Source organism: Sturnira hondurensis, unplaced genomic scaffold (assembly GCF_014824575.4).
Source record: "Sturnira hondurensis isolate 20B ecotype Veracruz unplaced genomic scaffold, ASM1482457v3 Scaffold0021143, whole genome shotgun sequence".
NCBI lineage: Eukaryota > Metazoa > Chordata > Mammalia > Chiroptera > Phyllostomidae > Sturnira > Sturnira hondurensis.
The window spans coordinates 4,896,842-4,923,367 of record NW_028093774.1 but is presented as its reverse complement, the minus strand read 5'-3'; the positions used below and the strand labels follow the sequence as shown (position 1 = coordinate 4,923,367).

Genomic DNA, 26,526 nt, shown 5'->3' with positions numbered 1-26,526 from the left:
GATCTGGAAGCCCTCTACGGAACTCCCCGAGCTCTCAAAGCTCAGATGGAGGACGGAGCCCTGGGCAGCCACAGCCTTCTTAGCTGGCCCCTGTGGTCTTGGGTTTGGAAACTGCAGTCCGCCTGGCTCAGAGAGGGGGGCTGGTGCGCAGGGCCGGGCAGGAGGTGGAGGGAGGAAGTGCCCAGGAGGGTGATGACATCACAGCCCAGCCCTTGAAAGATGAGCTGTTCCTGCCACTGCTCCAGCTCACTCCCTCCTCAGAGGGGAGGGGACACCAGACAGCCCTGCTGGACTCTGCACAAGAGAGCGACCGAGGTGCCTTCGCAGCTCCCTCCGGACAAGGTGGGTGCCCAGCGAGGGCCAGCCGGCCACCTCGCCTTTGCTGGCAGACAGGCAGCCGCAGCACAGAGGGAAGGCAGGCAGGTGGGGGCTGCAGGGGCTGATTGCTGGGCTGGGACACAAGTTGCCCTCAGGTCCTGGGGAGTTTGGGAAAAGTTCCCTCCCTTCCCTAGTCCTGACAAGGGACAAGAAGGGCTCCCAGTGAGAGGCACTGTCTTGTTTGCTTTGGGTTCGTCTTCTCGTGGCATCGGGGTGACGGACAGGCATATCCGTCTGTACTTGTGTGAGCCTTGTAGGACAGACTTGATCTGATGTTTGTGCTCTGAGTGGGTACCTGGGGCGCACGGAGAGCTTCAGTCCAGGTGAGGCGCGGCCGGGACAGGGGTGAGGTTTAGACTCCAGAACCTGGCTTTTCACACCCCACTCTGCTGCTGCTGCTGCGTACGGGCCCTGTGTGACCTCACATACATTACTCAACCTCTCTGAGCCTCAGTTCCTCTGTGTGCAAAGACCCTGCTGGTCTGCTCCCTCCGGTGGCAGGGGTTAAATCTGGCTGAGATGGAGGGGGCTTTGTAAATGTTGGCCGATGCTCATGGACGTGGTGATTTCTAACTCAGATGGGACTTCTTGTCCCTGGACCCCACCCACTGCCCTGGTGCAAGACAGAGGGGCAAAGAGTGTGGACTTGCATCCAGCCCTGGTTGGGAGCTCCAGCTCTGTCACTACTCCCTGAGTGACATTTTTCACAACCTTTTCCCCCACATCTGAATCCATAAAGTTGACCTGGCAGAGTGGTTGCAAAGACAGAGATGGGGCTCATGCCTGAGGAGTGCCACATACGTATACAGTCGGTCCTCAATAAGTGGTAGCCGTTATTAAAACTGCTGAGGGCAGGTAATTTCGAGGGCCTGGGTGGGGTGGGGGGGCAGTGGGCACTGTTCCCCCGGGCAGGTTGGAATGTGCCTCCCTGAGTCACCGGCTGCCTGTCGCTCCTGGCAGCCCACACGCAGCAGGAACTCGGGTCCACGTGTGCGGCAACAGGGGCCCTTGGGCCAACCCCACCTCTCGTTTCTTCTCCGAGCGATTCCAGGGGACACTGTTGTCCTCCTTCTCTGGAGAGACTCCCTCTGTGCCCTGCTGGGGGTGATGGGAACATTCTGTAATCGGGAGCCCCCCAAGCTTGAAGAAGGAGTTTGCTGTCTTCCTTCTCCTTGGGGAAGGAGTTGAATGGCCCTGAGAAGGTTCCCATGGTGACATCATAGGCAGGATCCCAGGGTCTCAGCCCAGCTCTGCCCTGAACTCACAAAACCCCGCAGTCGCACGCTCCAAGCCCCTTGAGGAGGAGATGAGAACCCCGAGTCTCAGGGCGAGAACGCAGAGCCTTTGGTCCGGGGAAGTGACTCCATCTCTCCGGGACTCGGGCTTTGCCATCTGCACACAGGGAAGGTTCAGGGAATGAACTGAGCACAGGTGGTGAGACTGAGTAGTGCTGGGGATTAGACCAGACTCAGGAGGTGCTGGCCAGCACGACCAAGCAGGTGAGACAGCTATGCCATGTGGTCTCCGATAACACACCGACTCTGCCTGCCTGAACATTCAGAGGGCGTCCGAGGGCGCCGCCGAGGGCTGTCCCCCTCACCTGTGCCACCTCTTGGTCAGGGAGGGGTCCACTTGGGGCAGGGGAGCGTGCCCTGAGACCCACTGGGGGCTCTGGGATCCCAAATGAAAGCAGAGACGTTGTCTGTCCAATCACAGAGGCCCCCCACCCCCACCCCACGCTGAGATCTGTGCCGACCACAGAGAATGCTCTGGTCAGTACTTGCTGAATGACTGAATGGTTGGATGGATGGGTAAATGAACATTGGTCACAGAGCAGGCCCAGGAAGCACACCAAGTCATCACTACATGAAGAAGCCAGACTGAAAAGGCTACGTACTGTAGGATTTCAACTCTGTGACGTTCTGGGAAAGGAAACACCGTGCAAACAAGGAGAATATCAGGGGGTTTCAGAGCTGGGAAGAAGGCAGGATGGGTAGGTGAGCCTGGGAGTCTTCAGGGCAGTGGGGCTACTCTGCACGAAGCTACAATGGCGGACACATGTCACCCTACAGCTGTCCAAGCCCACAGCATGTGCACCCCAAGAGTGAGCCCCGGTGTGCACTGTGGGCTTGTGGGTGCAGGCTTACTGACTGTAGTAAAGGTGACACTCTGGGGGGTGTTGGTAGCAGGGGAGGCTGTGACAGGTGGGGGTTGGAGGGAGGTGGGAAGTCTCTGTACCTGTCACTCAATTTTCCTGTGAACCCAAAACTACTCCAAAAGTGAATTCTACTTGAGAAACCAGAAAAAGGCACTCAGAGAGGCCTGTGTAGCTTTGAGAAGCCAGAAGGCACCAGGAGAATCTCAGGGCCATGAGTCAAATGAGGAGAACTTACTAAGACTTGATAGCCGAAGTGCATCAGGTGCAGTGCCCACCTGGTCCAGGAATCCCCTAGCCCCTGAGTATCCATCTCAGTGGGCATGCTTCCAGGGGTGGAGAGCTCACTACCATGCGAGGCAGCTCGATCCATCTCGTGAGAGTGGTGCCTTTAAAGGGCTCTTCTTTATACTGAAGCTGAACTCCTCTCCCGATGAACAACGGTCCACTCCCCATTTCTTTGAGTGGGACCGATAATCCTAGTCTTTACTGGTCCTCTCTCAGCTCGATGTCCATGATCCTTCCATCAAAACACGCTTTTCAGAACAAGCCCAGGCAGTCAGCTGCTTCTCAGGCTCTGTTATTGAAGGGGGATCTGGGGCTTTCTGCAGCCCAGGGAAGCGTGAGTCCCCACCCCCAGACTATCCCAGCACAAAGCAGGCTGGAACGAACAAGGGCTCTGAGTTCAGAATCCGACTGCTGTTGGCCAGAGAAGCTCTCTGAGCCTCAGCTTTCTCCACTGCCTGGGGCGGGGCACCCCTTCCTATTCCTGGAACCGGGGGGAGGGTTAACCCAGGTGGTGCAGGTGTAGAGTAGGCAGCCACCAGGCTTGCTCCGTGCACATGCCTAGCAAATGGACAGCCTCTGGGGCCAGGAAAAGGAGCCCCCCAAAGAGATGTCTTTGCCCTGCAGTGGGGTGACGGTGGCTTGGGAGTCCCCGACCCACGCTCGTGTTCCTAGGTAATGCATCCGTGGGTGGTGCCAGCCGAGGCCCTGAGCACTTCCCCGTAAACTCAAAGTTTCCACCCCACCCGCAGCACCTCGGGCCTCTCTGGGCTCTGTGGCCAGTGGGGTGCTGTGAGGTGAGGCACAGAGGGCTGGCTTCCGGAACCCCACCCAAACCCACGAGCTAGCTGAGCGGCCTCGGGCAAGTCACCTTGCTTCTCTGGGTCCGCATCTGAGGGTCAGGGGAGCCTGGGCCGGACAGCTGGCAGGGCATCACAGACCATGGCGTGCTGAGCCCTGGCACCGCCCTGCAGCTTCTGTGTTTGTTATTGTGCTAATGTGTAGCCATGACGCCACGTCCCCTCCTCTTTCCTGCAGGGTCCCCGAGCGGCCACACTCCCGGCAGTGCGGCCTGATGGGGAAAGACCAGTCATTTTCTAACTCTGTTGTGACCGGGAGTCACTTGGATGTTGGTCCCCCACACAGATGCCTGGGCCCTCCCCCGGGACTTGGACCTGGAGGTCTGGATGCCCAGAGACTCACTAACATCTCCAGGGATTTAGAAGCAGGTGGGCTGCTGTCCACACTTTGAAGCAAACGGCCCGAGCAAAGAGCTTTCTGAGGGGAGCAAATCTGAGAGGAACCCAGGCCCTGTCTCTGCCCTGGACCCCAAAGCCACCCTCTGGACTCCCCCAGAGAGGGCCCCCTTTCTGAGGCCCCGTAACCGAGTGATTCGGGGTCCCCAAGCCCATGCCTGCCCCCTCCACCTCTCAGGCTGACAGACACCCTCACCCTGAGAACAGGAAGCCTCAGGAGCTCCCAGCCCAGCTCCTCGGGGCCTAGGAAGTGTCACATCATGTCTTGTTCCCCTGCCCAGTCGAAGTCCCCCAAGGGGAAAGGCCGAGCCCAGCCCAGAGTGTGGCACCCCTATGCGCCTAGAGTGTGGCCACAGACAGGAGACCCTGGGGCCTTTCCGGAGCCTCGGAGATTGTACTTTCCAGCCACTCGGGAAATCAGTCCCACCAAGTAAGTCCAGAAAAAGAAAGGCGTGCTGTAGAACAAGTTAGTGGGATCAGCGAGGCCAGTTCTAAGGAATGGCCAACAAATTGGCTGTAACGAGGTGAGGAAGGTTTACAACTGTTATGAAGGGATATGTAAAACAGAAAAGACATAAAAATTAAGCAATAATCTGGAACTAAATTTTCCCATTATTGTAACTGAATCTGAAAGTGGGAAGGGAGAGGGAGGAAAAGTGTGCTAAAGATTTTATCTTACCTGGAAGAATGATTATTCTTCTATTCTTGATGCTAACAGGTAGATACAAATTTCAACAGATTTACTAAAAATTGAAACATAAACTCCAGGAGAGTAGAAGAATATATGTATATATGAAACACATTACATTTATTATAAGTCATAGTACTCTGTACTCTACAAGGAATACGCTTCTATGAGATATTTGCAGGTGCTACATTGTAGGCCCTAAAACAACATCAGTAAATCCAAGGTGTAGAATTGTTACAGGTTGCATCACGTGGCTACAGAAAACATCAAACATGAAAACTGAACATCACAAACCACTGGACAATTTTACAAAACACTCTTCTTCCCAACTTTTCCATCACAGATCACTAAGACTGAAATCACAGATATCTGAGCAGTGACTGACAATGGAGATGCTACCAATCAAGTTGCTGGGTGCAGCCAAAGCCACGCGCACAGGAAAACTCATACAGCTCATCTGTCATAACTAGCACTTGACAGTACAGATGGCCAGTGAATCAACGAAGTGTTCAGTTTAATAAGCCAAGTAACGCACACAAACAGTAGACAAAAGAACAAATACCAACATAACAAAACAAAGCGATGCACTAGAGAGGAAACAACATTAAAATCAGAAGTCCATTTAAGGAAAAACCAAGAGCTGTCTCTCTGATGAGAGGAGAGGAGAGGGCGTAGCAGAAAGCGACGTACAGCGTGCAGGGAACTATAGGGAGATGCTGGACAGAGCCGTGGGCAGTGACTTGACTTGGTGGTCAGGCACGTGGGCAGCCACAGGTGGGCTCCTGCGTCCCAGCCGTTCCTCAGGCCTGCTGTCCGGGGAGGAGCTGCCTGGCTGAGGGCTTTCCTCGGCCCAGAAAGGTCTCCTTTGCTCTGGGCTCTCATTCCTTAGGCTCCTGTGTCCCTGCGCAGCAGATGCCTCACCTACATAAATACAGGCAGGGGCGCACAGAGCTAATGCCCCCACCCAGGTCACGGCCAGTGCCTGGGGCTCCCCTGTCTCCACCTCCACCTGCACCCAGAGTCTTGGTCACAGCCCATGGACCAACACGCTCACAGATGTGCTACATATTTAGCCACTGGTATTTTTAAAAAGAGTCAATATGTAAAAACCAAAACACTTCAGGTAAAAATTCAGACTCCCAGCTTCTCTAGAAATGCAGGCAGCTTCAGCCATGCTGAACTTGAACACTCCACCTGGTCACACGCAGCCCTTTAGGCGAGGACTTGGTCCTCCAGGTGCCCACAGAGCCCCAGCCTCTGCCCTCACCTCCAGCCTGCCCCCTGGATGGGGCCTGTGGGTGTTTGAACTTGAGGCTCTGCTCCACACCTGCAGGCTTTGAGCAATGTGGGCTGAGGAAGGGCCACCAAGGCAGAACGAACTTGTTAGAGTGACTATGTGAGGGCGAGGAATGGGAAGGAGGCTCCCGCTTCCCCCGCACACACCCACACACCCATTGGAAAGAAAATCCTGAGTAAGGGAAGGGAAGGCAGGCCCCTCCCCACACCATGGGCGGGGTAGTCAAACTATAAAATGGGCCAGTGGTTCTACTGCCTTAAAGATGGGACAGCTCCCCTACCGAAAGCCGGAACACCCAACGGTGCTCCTGAAACCTTGATGGAGGGCCTGGCTCTTCTGAAAAAAGGAAAAGCTGGCATGAAACGAGGCAAACTGAATGACCCAGCACACTACGCACACCGGGCCCTCTGATGCCTCTGGGCCTTCGTTCATGCTGTTCCCATGCCTACAGTGCTTTTCCTCACTCTCCTCCAGCTTCTTCACCTACTTCATTCCTACTCATCCTTTAAGATGAAATCTTTTATGCCCCTGTCCAGCGGGCTGAGGTCCCTCCTTGGCGCCCGCACCATGGCCGTGGCCCCTCAGTGACAGACTGGCCATGCTGCACTCTGGTTATCGGTATGACTGTCTCTCCTGCCAGCCCGTGAGCCCCTCGAAGGCCAGGGCCTCAGCTCACCCACCGTCCGTCCCCAGCCCCCAGCTTAGGGCTTGCGTGTGCACATCCTATCGGTCCTGTCCCTCTGGAAAGCCCTGACTCTCCCACACATGCTTTACACACACACACACACACACACACACACACACACAGCCTCTCTGCTGCCTGCATGTCCCCACAACCAGCTTGTGACATGTCTAGAATGTCAGAATTGTCGTCCACGTGGTCAGGTGTCAAGTTCTTTCTCCAGAGGGTCCTGGTCCCAGGGGAAACGGGGGTGTTGTCCAATGGGGGAAAGGCAGTGGGGTAGACGCCCAGGGCCGCACAGAAGTATATCCCAGCTCCACCCCTGGGCTGCCGTGCCACCCCAAACTGTCCCAAGTGTGCCTCTGATCAACCTGTGAGCCAGGGCAGTGTCCTCGCCTGAGAGTGGAGGAGACAGCTAGTCTGAGACCGAGCGGGGGCGGGGCCTGCTCTGCTCCGGGTCTTCCCAAGAGGCCCTGTGCCCACCTGGATGGGGGAAGGTGTAACAGGAACTCACGAGGGGTGCTCAGGCCAGTGCGGAGACCGGTCTTGCTACTGGGGAGGGAATAGGAGGGGGCTGGGGCCGGAGTTGCTTAATGGTCCTAACAGCCCGACAGGGATACCTGCATGCCCTGGCAATGGGCACGCGATTTCCTGTGAGGACACACAGCAGGCGTGGGAAGGGCCTCGCAAGCAGCCTGGGGAACTTCCTCCAAGAGTCTCTTTAGACTGTGGCAGCTATGGCCGAGGAGCTGGGGGCCCCTGGGGCAGTCACTGCCCAGAACCATTTGTGGATTTGGGGACAGTGGAGGCAACCGTCATTCCAGAGGCAGGGAAGGGAGGGAGGACCAGCAAGACCCAAGGGCCAGGGGTGACTTCACTGGGTCCTGGCCACCACCAGCACATGAGAGATAATGCTCTTTGTCCTACATGTGGGGAGACCCAGGCTCAGAGAGGGGCCACTCACTTAAAGCCATGTGGTTAATAAATGGCAGAGCTGGGGCCCAAACGCCTGCCACCAGTGTGGGCTGTCACCCTCACTCTTTGGTCACGTGGCAGGTTTGCCTCCCGTGACAGAGCTGACTGGGCAGGGTAGGAGGGAAGGCCACGTACAAGGGCAGAAGCACCAGCTGGCTGCAGGTTTTCTTCACCAGCAAATACATCACACCCCAACAGAGGGGCCCCTGATGACTTGCAGGGAAGCAGGTGAGGGGTCCCTCGTGAGCAAAGGCAGCAGCCCCATTGGTTACAAATGTGCCCTTTCTGTAACCAACCTGAAAAACTTACTCATAGACCATCTGCTTCTGCCCTGTTCCTCTGTTTCCTTGGGACACCCCGTTCAGTTCACCCCATGACAATGAGGGGCTTCTGCCGCCCAGCAGGAAAGCCTGCCTTCCCGTGGTTCCCCTCTGCGGCCACTGGCCTGGCTGTTTTCTCCCCGGTGGTTGAAAGCGTACTTGCATCCACCTGCTTGGGACCAGGGGGCCGGGGAAAAGGAAAAATCATTGAAGAAACAGTTTGTAAATATTTGAACATTTCCTTTGAGATGAAAACATGATGTGCAATTATTTACTAGTTTTCAATGTAAGCAAGTTCTTTCTTGGAGCAGGAGTTGGCTAATGATCTTTCTTACGTAAGCTGAGCCATAATTCATTCCCTATTTTTAAAAAAATCGAAGAAAACACTTGGCTTATTTAAATATTTTCATCACAAAAGCCATGTGTGTTCCCCATGGAAAAATTGGAGACTCCTACAGATAGCAAAAAAACCCCTCAAATGCAGCCTGGGTTCCAGGCTCAAAGGCAGCCCCCAAGAGTAAGAATTTGGTATTCTGCCTTCCAGAACTTTCTCTGCCGCATTCTACATACAATTCAGTGCCCAGCTTTTTCCCTCTTGACAAGATAACAGAAGTATATTCTCTCTCTCTCTCTCTCGGCAAATTCTTTGGAGCACCATTTTCCACACATTTAAGCCGTTCCTTAGTCCTGAATAGTCTGCTTTTCTTATTCCCCTTCTCTAAAATATGATAAACAGTTCTCTATACTTTCCCGTCCTGTTCACCATTTTCACAAATGCCAAGAAAAAGGAAACAGCATGTTTTTAGCTTTTTGGTTTGCTTCATCAAATTACCCCCAAAATAGAATTTTCTGGAGATAGTTTGGGGAGCCCCTCCACCCTCCCCTGCCTGACCCCGTTCAGAGGGGACATCTGGCTGCCACTCTCCTGCCCACTCTCAGTCCGCGCCGGGCCCGGACGCACTCACAAACCACACTGTTGTTCTGTCTCGCCCGTGGGTCCCTGCAGGAGTCAGGGCCCAGAAGCTGGAGGTCGAAGGTGGGAGATGGCATCTCAGCAGCCACAGGTTTTCGCTAATAGTAATAATCTCTAATGTGGGCCGAGCGCCTACACATCACCTCTCCCCTTTCACTGGTAAGGAAACTGAGGCTCAGAGAGGGGAAGGGACCCGGCAGTGGGCCCAGATGCTGTGGCCTGTGCGTCCTATGCCGGGCTGTAGAGCAAGGGCATGGGGTGTGAGCCACCTGGAAGGGCCTCCGCCTGGTGCTGAGTCACAGTGGGCCAAGCAGGGCACCATGGAAGCTTTTGTCTGTGGTCCCCAAACTGTGAAATGCGAGGAGACTAGGCAAGCTCATGCCTGTCAGAAATTGTCCTCTATCCTGGCTCAGGAAGTGGGAGCGTTCCACCTGCTTTAGGACCAGAAACACCAACCTGGAGACTCCTGGGGGCCCTGCAGCCCCAGGTGGGGTGTGCGAAGGCCTCAGAGCCCCTGCCAGGCGGAAACGCCCTGTGCCAGCAGGGCTGCAAACGCCGTTCCTGGGAGGGCTCTGTAACTGGGGTAGGCAGGCTCTCCTGCTCGCCAGGCCCTCTTCTCTGGCACCCCACTCGGAGAAGGCGGCCTTGGGGGTGGGCACCATCAGGGCAGACTCAGCCAGACCCCTGCACTGCCCTTCACAGCTGGCTGGGCCCTGGGGGTTAGAGACCTGTCTGAAATTTACTTTTCCCCCTGAACCGCATGGGGTCACACTCAGGGCAACCTCATACAGCACTGCATGTGGATCAAGGGAGGAGACAAGGTCTGCGAATCCCCGACACGCAGTGGACACGTGTCTGTGTGTGTGCACACGTGAGCACCAGCAACTGTGACTGTGAGGCCCACCCTGCCACCAGACGAGTGGGTTCAGAAAGCTGCCAGTCACGGGCTGTCTTAGCTGGAGGGACATCCCCAAATCACCTGTGTGGCCACCTCCCTCCCTCCTTGAAACTGAGGCCCCTAGCGGGAAAGCCACCTGCTCAAAGGCACCTGCTGCGTCCATGGCCCAGGGCAGCGTGATAATAATGACAACGATGGCACCAACAATAGCAAGACGGAGGGCAGCCGCCGTGAGTGGCCGCAGGTTCTGGCCAGCCCGTGGGCCAGGCGCCCAAAAGCACTAAGTCATCCCATCCTCACAGTCACCCCGAGGAGGCACGCCGTAACTCCACGCCTTGCAGGGCAGGAAGCAGAGCTTCGGAGAGAAGCCAGGAGTGGGGGGTCGAGCCAGGCCTGCCCTCCCGGCAGCCCTTGCCTCAGACCACCTTTGGGCCAGGCCACCTCTCCAGGAGCCCCCCCAAGGAGGGGCAGACCTTAGAGGTGAGGAGGAGCTCCCCCGGGCTCTGGGAAGGTAACCCCTGGGTTACGACTCGGGTGGAGGAGGGGCCCTGAGCCCCAAACTCAGCCCCAAACTTTGGGCCTTTCCAGCAGGGTCNCAGGAGTGGGGGGTCGAGCCAGGCCTGCCCTCCCGGCAGCCCTTGCCTCAGACCACCTTTGGGCCAGGCCACCTCTCCAGGAGCCCCCCAAGGAGGGGCAGACCTTAGAGGTGAGGAGGAGCCCCCCCGGGCTCTGGGAAGGTAACCCCTGGGTTACGACTCGGGTGGAGGAGGGGCCCTGAGCCCCAAACTCAGCCCCAAACTTTGGGCCTTTCCAGCAGGGTCTGCCTTGGACAATTGACCACAGTCAACTTGGCTCTTTCCTGGTTCTTTTGTCAGTCTGGTGGCTTTGGGGTCATTACACAGGTCCCCATTTGTGAGCCTGTGACCTCACACACATCACTTTCTGACCCTGTAGACAGCCCAGGACAATCAATTCACCCTCTCCCGCCCCCCTCCTCCCTCCTCTCCACCTCTGTCCCCTGGCCGCTCCCCTTTCCTCACAGAGAGGGTTACCCCGTGTCACCAAGAGGTGAAGTTGCCAGGTCCCTGTCACCCAGCTAGACAAATCAAGACAGGTCCAGCTCTGCCGGCTCCGGAGCCCAGGCACGGTGTGAACACCTGGGCTGGGGACTCGGGGCCGACTTTTCCCGCCCTGCCTGCTGCTCCAGTCTGGGACAGGCCAGGCCCATCCCTCTGTAGATCCTCGCTAAGAAACGTGCTTCCTTCCTAGAGAAGGTGTAGTTTTGGCAGAACCAGAGCTTCGGAATTTGGAAGGCCTGCTCCCTGGATTCCAACAGGCACCCCCCTTCCCGCAGCGGTACTGGGCAGAGGGCAGTGGTCACGTGGCTGCTTTGACTTGACTGTGGCTCTGATTTGGGCAGGCCTGACAAGGAGGGGCCCGGACCTGGGATTCTTGGAGCCTCGGGGAGCAGGGCAGGGAGGCAGGGAGATTCTCGGCCATGCCACTCCCAGGGAAGGAGAACTATAGCTAAGGCTGACTCATCACACCCATCTCCTCAGGCGTCTTTGGATGCCAATGAGGGAGGAGAGGAGCCCCTGAAAACACAGTATGCCAATCCCATTGCCTCTGTTTGCGTGCTTCTCCATGGAGAGCTCACTGCTTTGCTGTGGCAGCTTATTTTCTCTTAAGCAACATGGTTGTGCAAAGTCTGCAGAATCAGCTACTACAGCTGCTCCTTCTCCCAAGGAGGAAATGAAGGTCCAGAAGTGCCAAGGTGTTGTATTCAAAGCCACGCCTGGTACCCAGTGATGGACGCGGGACCAGAGCCCAGGGCCCTGATGCTCAGAAAATACTCCTTCCACCCCTTTGCTATAGAGTCTTAGACAGGGGAGGGATCTCTGCTGGCTGAGAAGTCAGGGAAGGCTTCTCAGAAGTGGTGATGTTTGAGATGTGTCTTGTACGATGGCATAAGGATGTGGCTTGATGTCCTGATTCTTTTGACCCTGCCCACCATGGGTGTCTCCTTCCTGCTCTGTCTCATATTGAGCATGGCAACAGGAACATGAGTTTATTGGATGAACAGATGGATAGATGGATGGACAGAAGACCACTCCCACAGGTGAACGGGCAGTGGTGGAGGTCCCTTCAGAGGTTAGAGCATCTCATAAGGAGTCTTAAGATCCCAAATATTTTTGTGCCTGAGGATTGTTTTTTCTCTGCAGCTGGCTCAGAATCTCCGTTTATTGTGTCTTTCTCCCCCTGTTTTGTCAACCAGGCTGGTGACAAAGGTCATAGCACACACTTGCGTCTGGCAAAGGAGCCGGGCCAACAGCCAGCTTGGCGGAGGCCCCTGGCCAGCTGTCCTCTCCTCCCACCCCATCAGGGTCAGTGTCCCCCAGGTCCCCCAGGCCCCCCAGCCACCAGAACCTCCAAGGAGCTGGAGTGCCTGTGGCAGTGCGCCCCCCCCCCCGGAAGCCTGAGCATCCGGAGCCATCTATTTTCTGGAAAACACACTCCCGCTGGACCCGTGGTTTTAGCTTTTGCTCTCTTGCAAGAATTTCTACTTCTTCCTGTTATAAATTATTCACATGCTCAGGACCGAAACCCTGGAACATATGGAAGAGTGGAAAGAGGACATCTTTCTAACCCGTCTGAGGCAGCTGCTCTGGAGGGGCTGGCGAATGCCCCACTGCGCCCTGGCATGGGTGAGGGCCTGGGGTCTGGGTTTCGACCGTGTCAACAGTCAGACAATATTGGCAGGCAGACAACTAACTCTGTCCTCCGCATGGGATAGGGACGGCTATGCAGTGATAAAAAATAGGAGGTCTGGGTACACCAGGACCTGGGTTCAAGTTTGAGCTCTACCACTAACCAACCGTGTGTCTGGGAGAAAGCCCATGGAATCCGGACCTCCACACTGTACCCCCTTGTGTAACTTCTGACACAACAGTGTCTGAAAGCCTCTCCCAGGCTGCCATGCCAGGATCCCATCGGGTTAACCCAGGAATGGTTTGGGGGTGGGAGGAAGAAGAGAGGGGGACAGGCCTGGTGCAAGCATCCCCCACTTCAATTAAGACAGCCCTTGAGCCCTGTCCCCAGCAACTCCATACCCACGAGAGTCTCCACATGCCCCGTCACCTGTGACCTGGGCCAGAGCCCCAGACATCTCCTCCCACAGGGGACAGGCAAGGCCTCTCTCTTCTTGCTGACTGGCATTTACTCACTGTGGGGCTGTAGAGACATCTCATCACCTCCCCGGGCCTCAGTTTCCCCCTCGGGAAAGCAGACGGCAGGGGTAGGTTAAACACGTTCTTTTAAAGCTGAACTCTTTCCCCCAGTAAACGCGTGCGCAGAAACCCGACAAGGAGCAGAGAGGCAGGCGACCGACCTGCAGGGAGTATTCAAGCGGGTCGGGCACCTTCCAGTGGTTACCGTGCAGCCTCACAGCGCCCCCGACCCGGGGTGCAGGGCTGTGGGGGGGTGGTAGCATCCCCAGGTGACAGGTGCAGAGACCGAGGCCCTGGGGCATCCTCCTCCTGGCCGACACTGCGCATGGCTAGTCAGTGCTGGAGTTCAGGTTCCCACCTGGTCAGATCTCAGTCATCAGACAGCGGGTCTCTGTGGCCCTGAACCCTGGGGGACGTCTCCGGGCAGCCCACCCCTGCTTTCTCACTTTCACACACGAACACACACACATTCACACTATCACATTGTGGATGTTCCACTGCAGGCTGCCTGCCAAACTCGGCTCGACCCCCAAACTGAGGGTGGCTGTTGAGATTGGGAGACTGAGGTCTCCAGCCCAGGAAACCCGCATGACCAAAGCACCCGGAGACCAAGGCCCAGGGGCCGCCTGCTTCCCAGCCCCGCGCTCAGCCCCCCTGCCGCTGAGCCCTAGTCTGCACTGAGCTTCTTCCCTGGAGGGACGAAGTCACAGTGCCCCCTCCAGGCCTGGGACAGCCAGGCCTGTGACAGCCAGGCCTGAAAACCCACTTAATCCTCCAACTATTCTGTGGGGCTGCTCTCCACTGGGTAGAAGGTGGTCTGGAGCGAAAGAAACGGCCTGGGGTTTGGGGTTTGGGCCTGGGCAGACGTGCATTTGAATCCTGGCCCTGCCTCTGGCTAACTGTGTGAGCTTGAAGCACTTCGGCTTAATTTGCTAAGCCTCTGCCTTCCTACCTGCAACATGGGAACAACATGCATCAGCCACACGGTGCGGTCTGGAGGGTGTAACAGGTGCCGCGCCCAGAGCACATCCTTCCATTTCCCTTTGCCTCCACCCCTCAAATGTGTCTGCTGGGAATGAAAAGAGAGAGGTAAGGCTTACCCTGCCCTCTACCAGTCCGTCAACAACCATTTATTGAGCACCTACTAGGTGTCAGGCACTCGACAGGGAAAGGAGGGAGCAACACAAGCAACTCTCATAGATGTGCCCTAAAGAAATGTCGAGGAGGAGGAGGGGGACAGGAGAGGAAGGCCTCCGTTGCCTACAGCAGTTCCACCCGAGAAAAAGGCCCAGCAGGAGCTGTGTGGTAAGAGGCGAGTGCACGAGGAGGAAGGTGACAGTGGGCTGGCTGGGCGAGTCCCAAACCCGACCTCTGTCAGAATGGCCATTCGGGGAGGGCAGGCCAGAGCCCTCCGGTGTGAATGGACACACCTGTTCTGGGGAACCAGGGCTCCCGAACACTGTCGGCTGATTGCATCAGGCCCACCTGGATAACTGGGCCTGTGCTGCCTTACTTAAAACAACTGATTATGGACTTGAGTCGCACCTACAAAATGCCTCCACAGCAGCAGCTGATTCCATGTTAGATGAGGGGGTGGGAGGGTGCAGCCCAGCCCAGCTGACCCCTGAAAACTGCCCTCTGTCGCTGTTGCGGGGCCCCTAGGGGAGGCCCCCCGGAAGGGCTCATCCTTGAGCTGGTCTCAATTTCAGCAGGCAGGAGCGGGGAAGGGCCCCTCAGGCAGAGGGCAGAGCCCTGGCCAAGGCTGGGGGCGGGGAGGGGGGGCGGGCGATGGAGGAGATTGTCCTGGGGGAAGGGGCACCAGGCAGCGTGGCGGGGCCACTGTGGAAAGGTGCTCCATACTGAGGAACTGAAGTGAAGGGTTGGCTTCGTGAACACACAGCAAACACACACAACACCGTTCGTAAAGATGCCACACGACCACCACGGAACGTCTCCGTGCCGTGTCAGCCCACGTGAGAGTGCGGGAGCAGGAAGGCTGGCTGGTGTGGACGCGAAAGGGGCTGCGTCGAGCGTCAGCACTCTGAGAGAGAGTGTGTTTCTCCATGTTCTTTACTGTAGTTACCTTACGTTCGAAAACAAAAGGCAAGAGGTCGTTTTTCTTTAAGGGGAAAGAGCGGTGTCAGGATGTCAGCTGAAATTGCTCATTCATTAAAACGACAAAACCCAATGCCCTGACAAGAAGCAAAACATGCTGAACAGGATACAGACGACCTGAGCCCTGGGGTACCTGAGGGCGGGTGGGCAGAGTCGGGGAGGCTGCTCTCTGACCTCAGCGGGAGAAGGGGGAAGCGGTGCGGGTGAGGGGCTCAGCTCCTCAAGGCGCCCCCACTCCCCACGTGAATGTTTCCAAAACATTCCAGGCTTGTCAAATGTCCAAAGGCTGGCAGGGCCCCCACGCGCATCTGGGGTCCTCTGACTCACCACTCACTGGGAGTTCCTGGAACGGAGCTTCCCTTCCCAGAACACCCTCCTCACCCCCAGATGGCTTCGGTCTTTCTTTAGGGAGGAGGAGAAAAGGGTCTCTTGGAAATCATGGGCCAAGGGCCGCACTCCTCCGCGCAGTCGAGGCTGATGCAGAGACCCTGTCCCTCCCCGCATCCTGGTGCTTGCGGTGGCCTGCAGTCAGCCTTTGCGACCGTCTGTAAAGAGTGTCCTGACTCAGGCCCATGCGGATCAGATCACAGAGGAAAACATTTCCTCTGGGGGGATGCTGGGAAAGGGTTGGGCTATAATTCAGGAGACCTCAGTGCTTTCTGGCTCTGGCCTTGGCTCTGGCCTTGACTCCGGCTTGCTGGGTGGTCCGAGAGGCCGGGATGGGCAATGCCGCCGGAGGGTGGACAGACGAATGCGGCAGGGCACCCCTCTGAGGAGCCTGAATACAGCGGGGCGGATGGACACACTCACCCAGCCACACGTGTCCCAGGGTGACGGGGGCTGCGGGGGGCACAAGGACCACACCGGCCCTGGGCCCCGGAATAGGACTGGGTGTTTGCAGGGACACACCCTTCTCTCTGCCCAGCCGTGGAGACACTGCCGGAAAACCTCAGCCGAGCGTGTGAGTGGGTGGCCAGACCAGGTGGAAGGGACTCCCCCTGAACCTCACACCGCAGGGGTGGCCAAAGTGGGCGGGCCGTCATGGGTGGGGCTGGAAGAACAGCGCCTATGCTGGGACACGGTCACCACGTGCTCGGTGCTTTCGACTTGGGCTGCCCATGTGCGCCGGGCAGCGGCCAGCAGAGGCAGGGCGGCCTTCCTAGGAGCCGGATGGAGGGGTCTCACTCCCCGGTCTGGCTGCCACCTGTGCGCCAGCTGGGGCCCTTCCACAGGTACGGTCACTGCTATCTCAGTGTCGGCCTCACCAGTCCTGACGGAGGTTTGAGCTGTAACATCACACCCCCGACGTAAGTGGAGAATGAGCATCATTTGTCATTTAAAAAGCACCTGTAAAAAATGAATACAATGGACTCTTACATTTAGCGTTGACTACAAACAACGTGATGAAGTCTGGCTGGACCTGGGGTCCCGCCCAGACAGGGGCCTGCTCTCCTTGCTGGGAAATGACAAGTAGCAAAGAGGTGCTGGGGACACGTGAGCCACCCCAGACAGTTAGTTCAGCAGTGTCACCAAAGGGGCAACCACATGGGGGGCCACTACCATCCAGTGCTCAGTGCCCCACCCCCCACAGGCAGCCACCAAGCAAGCGCTGGGCTGGACGGGCTCCGGGGCCAGGCGCCCCCGATGAGGCAAAACTCAGCCCTCTCGAAGGGGCTGCTGCACACTCTGTGGTGGCCACAGCCTCCGAGCCCCCCAGTCATAGATTCTTTGGAAACCAGGACAAACTCCCTCCCAGGCTGAAGGGGAATTTTCTCCTGACGGCTCCGAGACCCAATGTTTATATGAGTCAATGAAAGGAAATATTTTAAAAGTAAGTCTTCTTGGACAGAATTCCAAGGGAGATAGTGTACGAGTGAATCAGAACACTGGATGTCCCTTCCAAAGCAGAGGTTTGGAAAAGGGGGGAAAACACCAGTTCAGAGTCACCTCTTCCCACCCTGACCCCAGCGTGATCAGTCTTGGGGGGACAGAGGTCTGTGGCCCTGGCTCATGGGTGAGGAAAACCAGGCCCCCAGGGGAACTGAAGGGACAGACTCAAGACCACACACAGAGGTCCACTCCTGGCCACTACCTCCACCCCTGGGCCAATGACCTGCTCCCCACAAAGTTCGCAGAATAATTCTCTGACGCCTGATTTTATAACCCTGGGATATTCTCGTCAGGGTCCCAGAAGGAAACAGGGGGCACATCCAAACTGGTTAATATGAAGAGAATGTTAATTGGGGTCTGCAGGGCAGAGCAAAGTCCTGCCCTCCCCCTCCCCATCCTTCCTTCCCTCCCTCCCCACTTGGGGCCTGAGCTAGCAATCGGACAGCCAGCCAGCCCTGGAGGCTTGGAGGGAGGGAGCTGAGAGGCAGAACCCCCTCCTCCCTCTCCTCCCTCCCTCAGCCTCCTGCTGGAGACCCCACTGGCAAAACCCCATGGGGTACCAGATGGCAGAGCCCACCTGTGGTGGCCCTGAAGGGGGACAGCAGGGAGAGTGACCTGGAGTGAGGCAAAGGTCCTGCCCCAGCTCACTGCAGGTCTCCAGAGCGGGTACAGAGAAATGACTAGAACAACCTCGGACTCCAGCTTCTCCAGACCTTCAACCCCCTGGTCTCAGGACATCTGGAGAGCCGAAAGCCCTAGGCTTTGTTGTGCTCATGGGAGCAATGTTTACAGCCTTTGGCAAGCAGTTAGGATCCTGCCGGGCTGATTCAGCCAGATCTGGGGATACCTAGCCAGGTAGACCCAGGCAGGAAACACTGGGCTCCAGGCCAGGTGACCGAGCTTGGAGGCCCCGAGTTACCTGGACAGCTGTCACTGGCTGAGAAAGCTTGTCTCCTCTCTTTGCCACTGAATCCCAGCACCCAGAAAACACTCAGTAATTGTTGCTGAGAAACGTCTCATTGGAGCACATGCCCCCATTTAATTTTCTTTCCAAGGGGCAGGCAGGGCTATCTTCCCCTCCCCTGGGGCCCCCTCCTTGATGGATCAGAAGGGCTTTGCAGCTCATTGCATCCCCGGCAAGTTGCACATCTTGGCCTCAGCTCTTTCTGAAGGCTCCCGTAAACCTTGGATTCATGGAACGGGTCCCCTTCATTTCCTGCTTACCAACACGGGCTTCTCTTTCCCCCACGTGTTCAAGTTTCCTGAGCACGTTTCCGCAGCCTTATCTCCGCCTCCCACAGCTGAGCGAGGACAGGCGGGCTTAGAAGCCCAGGGCTGTGCTTGCGGACTCCCCCAGCTGAGGGGTGGCCAGAGGCGGAGGCAGGCCGGTCAGGACTCCACCCCTGTATACACACACGCATGCGCCGGGTTTTCACGCCCCCCCCCCCCCCCCCCAGCCAGGAGCAAGAGGGCCCATGCGGTTCAGGAGAGAGCTCCAGGCAGCAGAAGCGGGTGAAGCCCCACTGCCAGGTGTGCTGGCAACGACTCTTGGACAAGTCACCACTCCTCTCCACATCTCATTTCCTCCTCAGTGAGCCAAGGGCACAGCCGGCGCCCACCTCCCTGGTGGGCGTGCAGGGAAACGTGAGGCAGAGCAGAGACAGGCTTTGTCCCTGGACGCCCCGCTGGACCTGGGACGCAGGTGAGGGCCCGGCTCAGACCTGAGAGCACATGGCAGCAGTGACCACAGTGGTTGCCGAGGCTCATCCATCCTGCCCCCCTCATTAGGCTGTAAGCCCTGAAAGGTCCTGTATCCAGTTCCGCTCCCTCATCCACGGCCAGCCTGTCCTGAGGCCCAGGCCCCTCCTCCACCGAGCTGCACACCCACGCTGGGCTCCACGGCTACTCACACCCACGCCTGCCAGTCACAAAAGCACCTCAGACTTAACAGAGTCGAGCCTCAGCCCCAGATCCTGTTTCTCCTCGTCAGCCCTCCCCCTTCTTTCCTTCAGGGGAGAGGGCAGCACTCCCTTCAGGGCAGGGGAGAAGGGTGGGGTGTCCTGGGCACGTCCTCCCACTCATCCCCAGCTCCTCCATTTCGGCCTTGCCCCAGGCATGCAGTTTTAGGCTGCGAACACCTCTGGATGCACGCCCCCTCGGGCTCCATGGTTCCCTGCCTAGGCTCACACACTCAGGCTCCGTCATCCCGTGCCTAGACTAATGCACAGCACCTGCTAACAGGTCTCCCTGCTTCCAATCTCCTCCCCTCCATCTCCCCACCCACCACGATCCTGGCTCCCCTAGCAGACACCAGAGCCCGACACACACTTACCTCCAGCTTCTCCCTGCCTTAGGGCCCTTGCTCCAGCAGCTCCTTCCGCCCAGGCGTCTTCCTCTCCGCCTCCGTCCTTGGCCTGTTCTGCTCCCGCTCACCCTTGAGTCTCATAATAAACACCCACAAGTCCCCTGCCCCGGGCCGCGCCAGGACCCCATGCTATGCGCTGTCACGGGACTTTTCATCTTATTTCGCGGATACCAGTTGTTGGTCATTCCCTGACTGAGTAGTGTCTGGCTTCCCCACTGACCCAGGAGCTCCTGGCGGGCAGACACCAGGCCGGTCCTCAGCATCATGCCCCTGGTGCCCGACACAGGGCAGAGCTCTGGAGCAAAGGACTCCACTGGCCTTGCCTGGTGGGGAGTATGTGTTTCGGGGTCCCTGGCTGCCTTCTAACCATTTTTCCTCTTCCAGCACAGGTGAGGCCTCACTCACATCCACTCTGCATCCAAATGTTGTCTGTCTGGAAGAGACCGACATTCCTGTCTGTTTATGAAGAGCTGGTGCCCACCACAGTCTCCTTCGGGTGAGTCAGAGAGAGTCCGGCATTGACATCTGCGGGTGGAGGTGGGCCTCCGACCCGGAGGATGCACGGGGGAGGGGACCCTCATCTCCTGGACAACAGTCGAAGCAACAGCAGTGTTGAATTCAAAGACGATACCTCTCGAGGCCTGGCGCGGCCAGTGTTCAAACCCCCGTAGGCCCGTGGGGCAGAGGTGGCTCTGTGGGCTTTGGGGAAGGGGCCGCAGGGAGAGGACACATTACTGGCAGTCATAGGTGCACTATCTTGGATGAACTTGGACATGAAGGCAGTGCACCTCCGAGGCCAACACCCAAGGAGTCACAGAGATGTGCCAGGTCGCCGTGGAGACAGGATGGCCTCAGAACGTGGCTGACGTCTTGTGGAAGGCCAGACACTAAAGAGAGAATATGGGGGAACGTATCCCAAGGAGAAGCAGGAGAAAGGGAGGGTCGGCCCCGAGTGGGGGCTCAGCCTGGCCTCCGGGTCCTGTGGCAGGTGTGGCTTACAAGGAAAGTCACCAGATGGCCGTCTCAGCTGGGGCCACAGGGCTTGGGCCCTGCAGCCAACTCCCATTCACACCCTCCTCGGGCCACCTTCGGGCCCCTCCCACGGCGTCTCAGAGCCAGCTCTGGGCCAGGTGCCCCCTGTTGTCGAGGGACTGTCTGGTGCGAGGCTCCAGTCTCTGGGGAGTCCGACCTTGAGAGACCAGCCTGGGCCTGGAGCGCCAAGGACACAGGAGGCGTCTGTGGCTGCGGAAACGGGCCATGGGGACTGGCAGGGGCAGCCTCGCCAAACCTGCAGGTTTGCTCAGGTCAGGAACCAAGGGCCGGGTGGGGGGACAGCTTGCCCTGCCCTGTGACATCTTGGGCCTCAGCTGGAGCCACAAGGCTGTGAGTGTCCTCATAACGTGGTGCCCGGTGTCCCCCCCCCGCCCCCCCGAGAGTGAGCTGCCCAAGAGTCGGAGCAGGACACTGCACTGTAGTTTGTGACCTCATCTCCGATGTCATGCAGTGTCCCTGCCTCTGGTACCATGGCTGGGAAGCAAGTCACCGAGTTCAGGGAAAGAGGAGTTAGACTCCAGCCCCAGAAGGGAGGCATGAGCACACACGTAGAGCACATTGAAGCCGCCTGAAGGCTCTTTCCAGAGCTCGCTGTCTGTCCCACCCTTGCTTCTTGAAGCCCCGGGGGCAGCGCCTCGCTTTCCTAGCCCCCTGATGACTGTCTTACTCCCGTTGTCAGCCCCATCTCTGGCCCCTTCCTGCCTCGAACATCTAGTCCGCCCTCCAGAGCATGCCCGTGGCTTCCCCGCTGGTGCACCTCTGCCTGGTCGGTCCTCTCTCCACCTTGGCTCCGCATCCTCCCAGACCCAGCTCCAGAGGCACCTTCCACCTTCCCCTGTCCCCCGTCTCCTAGCCCCTCATCACATACAGGGTGACGGGCAGGGCTGGGGACACTGGTATTCCCCTCCGGGTCCCTACAGCCAGGGTGGGGCCTGGCACAGAGGACACTCTGGACTGGTTGGAAGGATAAATGCAGGGATAAACGTTGAACCACAAGTCTCCAGTCTGGCCCCTCGCAGCTGGGCAGCTGCTCCAGGAACCACAGGGACTTTTCCTGGGAAATCCCAAGGGCAACCAGCAAGCTCTTCCGGGGATTCGTTGCTCAATTGCTCCCGCTGAGCCTGTGCAACCACCACAGCCCAGGAAAAGCCCCTCTACCTCCACCTCCCCTCCCCCACCCCACAGAGCACCAGGGAAATGGCTACTAGTCTGGCCCTCTGGGCTCTTCTCAGCTTTTCAGTGTCTTCATGCCCACTCTTCCATTTGAATCTCGCAACAGCTGTGCAAAGTAAGGAAAACAGAATGGAAGCTCGGAAAGGTCAAGCGATTTGCCAAACCACACAGCTGGGGCTGGTTTAAGCGAACCCAGAGTTTCCCTGAAAGTGGAAGTGAATCAGGCTCAACAGCAATGCTTCTGGACAGAGAGCAGCCCTGTGGGCTGAGTCTCACCCGAGAGTGAGACAGGAGCCACCGTGGTCGAGGGGAAGTTGTCGATTCAGACGGGCCCCTGCAAACAGCGGCCCCGGCTGTTTCAATGGTTTCACAAAACGAGACAACTAGCTTAGCTCCCCAGTGTAACCCACTGTGGTAGGTTTTATTATTCCTGTGTTACGAGGTAGGTCATTGAGGCTCAGAGAGGTTAATTAACTTACCCAAGGTCACACAGCTAATAAATGAGCCAGGATTTGAACCCAGGAGGATGGTCTGGCTCCCAAGCCCCTGCCCTCCCTCTGTGGTCTGTAACCTCGGATCACTATGAACGCTGTGCCCAGAGAGGGCACGACGACACGGTGCTGCCCGCTGCCCGCAGGAGAAAGGCCTGGGCAGATGGGCCATGGTCTCAGAGCCAAGTGGAATCTCCCTGTCTGGCATGATATCATCTCTCCGTTCTCACAAATTCATCGCCTAATCACCTATGGCCAGGCCAGGAGAGGCGGAAAGAATGCCAGCTACTTCTGCAAGGGCCCACACGATAAGGAAGGAATGTGTGCCACCCATCCTCCCTTCCTGGAAGCTTCAAGGACTCGTGATTGTTAGTCCCGGCAATGGGTGCTGGCCTGGGAAACATCCCAGCGGAGCCGAGAGCTGAGGAGCAGGGTCCGTCCCTTTAGGCCCAAAGAACAGAGATGCCTCCCCGAAGCCCGGGAGTCTGATGAACCTGAGCTGCCTCTCTGAGTACAGCAGCCACAAAAAGGACCCCCGGTCCCCCCACACACACACACCTCGCCTCCTGGAAGCTGTTCGCCCAGTGCCCCTCTCCTTCCGCACAAGTTGCTCTCCTTCCTCTAGGACCTCAAGGTGTAACAGTCCCTTTTCCACTTTCTTTCAGTGCTGAAATGCTCAACATCACCTCGGAGGTCCTTCAGCCTGCTCTCAATGGGACCCATGTCGAGAGCAATGGCTGTGTCCACTCCGATTGGTGGGGCTGGCTCAACACCATCCAGGCCCCCTTCCTCTGGGTCCTGTTCGTGCTGGCGTCACTCGAGAACATCTTTGTCCTCAGTGTCTTCTGCCTGCACAAGAACAGGTGCACCGTGGCAGAAATCTACCTGGGCAACCTGGCTGTGGCCGACCTGATCTTGGCCTGCGGGCTGCCCTTCTGGGCCATTACCATCGCCAACAACTTCGACTGGCTCTTCGGGGAGGCCCTCTGCCGCGTGGTGAACACCATGGCCTACATGAACCTGTACAGCAGCATCTGCTTCCTGATGCTGGTGAGCATAGACCGATACCTGGCCCTGGTGAAAACCATGTCCATGGGCCGGACGCGCGGCGTGCGTTGGGCCAAACTCTACAGCCTGGTGATCTGGGCATGCGCGCTGCTCCTGAGTTCGCCCATGCTGGCCTTCCGGACCATGAAGGACTACAGAGCCGAGGGCCACAACGTCACTGCCTGCATCATCATCTACCCGTCGCTCACCTGGGAGGTGTTCACCAACATGCTCCTGAACGTCGTGGGCTTCCTGCTGCCCCTGAGCGTCATCACCTTCTGCACGGTGCAGATCATGCAGGTGCTTCGCAAAAACGAGATGCAGAAGTTCAAGGAGATCCAGACGGAGAAGAAGGCCACGGTGCTGGTCCTGGCCGTGCTGCTGCTGTTCGTGGTCTGCTGGCTGCCCTTCCAGATCAGCACCTTCCTGGACACGCTGCTGCGCCTGGGCGTCCTCTCCAGCTGCTGGGAGGAGCACGTCGTCGACGTCTTCACTCAGATCGCCTCCTACGTGGCCTACAGCAACAGCTGCCTCAACCCGCTGGTGTACGCCATCGTGGGCAAGCACTTCCGAAAGAAGTCCCGGGAGGTGTACCAGCGCCTCTGCCGGACAGAGGTCTGCGCGGCACCGCCCAACGTGACCGAGAGCTCCATGGGCACAATGCGGACCTCCATCTCGGTGGATCGGCAGATCCACAAACTGCCGGTGTGGGTGGGCAACAGCCAGTGAGCAGAGGTGACCGGGCCACTGTGGATATGTGTGAGGGTTCGTGGAGTCACTCCACAGGATGAGCCTAACTGGGAACGGAAGTCATCCCTCGGGTGACAGTGGGCAATGGGCCGGTGTCTGCGGTAAACCCAGGAGCACAATTCCTGCCCAGCCCGGGTTGCCATGAGCACGGATGTGTGGATGGGGCGACCTCTGGAAGAGGCGAGGGCCCCATCAGCACCACAGCATTATCCTTATCTGCTGCCACACCTGCACCAGTCTGCTTCTTCCCGGGAGTGGACAGAACCTGAGAACAGGGATGGGAATGCCTGAGCTTTCCTCCCACGTGCTGTCCCCTGACCACCCCCCACCCCTGCCCCAGCATGACAGCTCAGAACTCCAGGAGAACCACCCTCCACCTTTGGTGAGGTGCTGAGTGCGTGCACCGTGCCTGGCTGAGTTTTGCCTTGGGTCTCTATAACCCACTGGGCCAGGACTTTGGAGAATGATGTCTCAGATTAACGAAGGTGAATCTCTGAGGGTCCCTGGTAAGAACCAGGATATTGGGATTCTGTCACTCCCCTTGACCACAGACAAGGGGATCTATGCCCAAGAAGGACCCAATAAGCACTAATCCAGCACCTGCTGTATACACAGCATTGAGCACTGAGGGCAAGAGGCCAGAAAGAGAAAGGGCAGGCTCTGCCTCGGAGGAGCTTGCCAGCTCGAGTCGGGACAGCTGAGCACTTGTAGCCCCTGGAAGGCTGTCCTGTGGCATGGTCGAGCAAACTCTGGGTGCTACGCAGGGCAGAGGGGCGAGGTGCCTGATGCCCCAGTTCCTCCTACAGCTAGCTGCACATCACCTTGTCCCTGCCTCGGTTTCCTCCTCTGTCACGTGAGGTTGTAAGGCTTAAAGAAGGGGACTGGCAGGGACGTACTTTGAAAAACCAATGGTGCTATGTCAATGTGAGGTGTTACCATGCGCACAGAATGGGGTCCTGGGGGGATAGCACCTGGAGGGCCAGGAGGCCTGGGCAGCAGAGCGCCCACAAATCCTGACCAGCTCCAGATTTTAAAACAAGAAGGGTCACAAAAGATTCCTTCCCCATTCCAGGTCCCCCCTAACCCTGGCCCCCGGCAGCCCTCTGCCCAATAAGCATGTGCACCTGTAGCTGGAAAAAGAAAATGGGACATAGGAAGGAGAGACCATACAGTGTTAGAAGGGAGCTAAACCATGTACACGTTGGAAGCAGAAGAGAAAGGCCGCCTTGCAATGTGCGGCCCACACTCATCAGTGGGCGTGCATTGATTTGGGGGTCTCCTGGGAGCAGGGCCGCCTCAGAGCCCTGAGCTCCTAACGGTCCCTGAGACCACGCGTGGTCCAAGGAGTGGCGGTCATTCTGCAGGAGGGGAGCGGCCTGGGGGTGGACTGGCTCCTCGGTGAAGAACCCCTGCCCTGGGAGTGCCCCAGAGAGCTGCCGCGTGTACAGCAGATGCACAGCACAGACAACGGGAGACCAGCCACCAGTGCAAACCACGTCCTCGCCGAGCAGCAGTGTGCTGGAGGGTGTCTGCTCGGCTCTTTTGTGACGGCGCCCAGAGCCCCACGCCGCCTCGGGATGCTGCCAGGCGTCGGCTTCCACTCGGTTCTGTCAAGTCTACTTCAGAGCTCTGCCCTGAGGCTCAGTGATGTCTGAGCCTCTGCGGTTGTGTGTCATTCCGAGTAAAAGAATTTTAACAATGTGGACCACCTGTGTATACTTATTAACACGTATTACAATGCACAGTCTGAAAGAGACTCACGTAGAAGGTAAAGAAAATTAAATAGGACTTGAACACTTCCCCCATCCTACACTCCTCCACTGCCAAGCTCTCATCAGGTGCTTGAGAGGCACTGTGAGGCCCCAGAATCATTGAATGGCGGTGACTCCATCATTCATTCGCACATGTAATATATATTTATGGAGTGCTTTTCATTCGACCTCTGCCAAATCAGCAGTGTCCACTACAAGGTCCAGATTAAGATAGTTGTCTGACCACTACTTACATACTCCTAGTGATGGGGAACTCACTATTTATTCACTTGGGGTCCCCTCCATTATCCATATATTCATCCATTCACTCATTCCTTAAACAAAACTTGCATTCTGTGTCTACAGAAATGGCACTGGCCATCTACACATCCGTCCACCCGTGCCAGAGAGCTGGGGCCTGTCGAAGAATGCACCTGCTCCTTCACCTCTTCCGCCTAATGGATCGGCAGCTCTTAGATTTCCCCTGTGCCCTGACTCATCTCCTTCCTCCACGTCTAACCATCTCTCTTACCAGCCTCCCCACCTTTGACATTAGCCACCACCGTCTCCCGGTGCTTCGTCTCCATCCTTCAGCCAGCGACGCCGTCAGAGTGCAAACACTGTCGGAGAGAGGCTTTTACCGGTCAGTGTTCAGGAGCTAAGGCTTTGGTATCGGACAGACTGAGCTGGAAACCAGAACGGATTCCAGTCCTGGTTCTGGCTCGGCCTCTCACTGCTCTGTGGTGTCGGGCACCTC

General features: G+C 57.5%; 1 protein-coding gene across 4 annotated transcripts; it reads left to right on the top strand.

Moving 5' to 3' along the window:
- Positions 1 to 25,713, top strand: BDKRB2 (bradykinin receptor B2). 4 transcript variants are annotated; one of them, XM_037031483.1, is made up of 4 exons: positions 270 to 342; positions 16,482 to 16,556; positions 19,894 to 20,000; positions 22,887 to 25,713. In XM_037031483.1, the coding sequence occupies exons 3-4, from the start codon at positions 19,927 to 19,929 to the stop codon at positions 23,995 to 23,997; spliced, it is 1,185 nt and encodes a 394-aa protein (XP_036887378.1). In that variant the 5' UTR covers positions 270 to 342; positions 16,482 to 16,556; positions 19,894 to 19,926; the 3' UTR covers positions 23,998 to 25,713. The 4 variants fall into 4 exon arrangements, with proteins under 4 accessions (XP_036887376.1, XP_036887378.1, XP_036887377.1 ...); XM_037031482.1 differs by having other exon boundaries at positions 19,889 to 20,000; XM_037031481.1 differs by lacking the exon at positions 16,482 to 16,556 and having other exon boundaries at positions 1 to 342.
- The last annotated feature ends 813 nt before the right edge of the window (positions 25,714 to 26,526 follow it).

Excerpts from the sequence above, each read along its gene's own strand:
- BDKRB2 (XM_037031481.1), top strand. The coding sequence starts at position 220 with ATGAGCTGTTCCTGCCACTGCTCCAGCTCACTCCCTCCTCAGAGGGGA. Across the intron at positions 343-19,893 it reads CGCAGCTCCCTCCGGACAAG|GTGAGGCCTCACTCACATCC; the intron begins GTGGGTGCCCAG and ends CTTCCAGCACAG. Across the intron at positions 20,001-22,886 it reads CCCACCACAGTCTCCTTCGG|TGCTGAAATGCTCAACATCA; the intron begins GTGAGTCAGAGA and ends ACTTTCTTTCAG.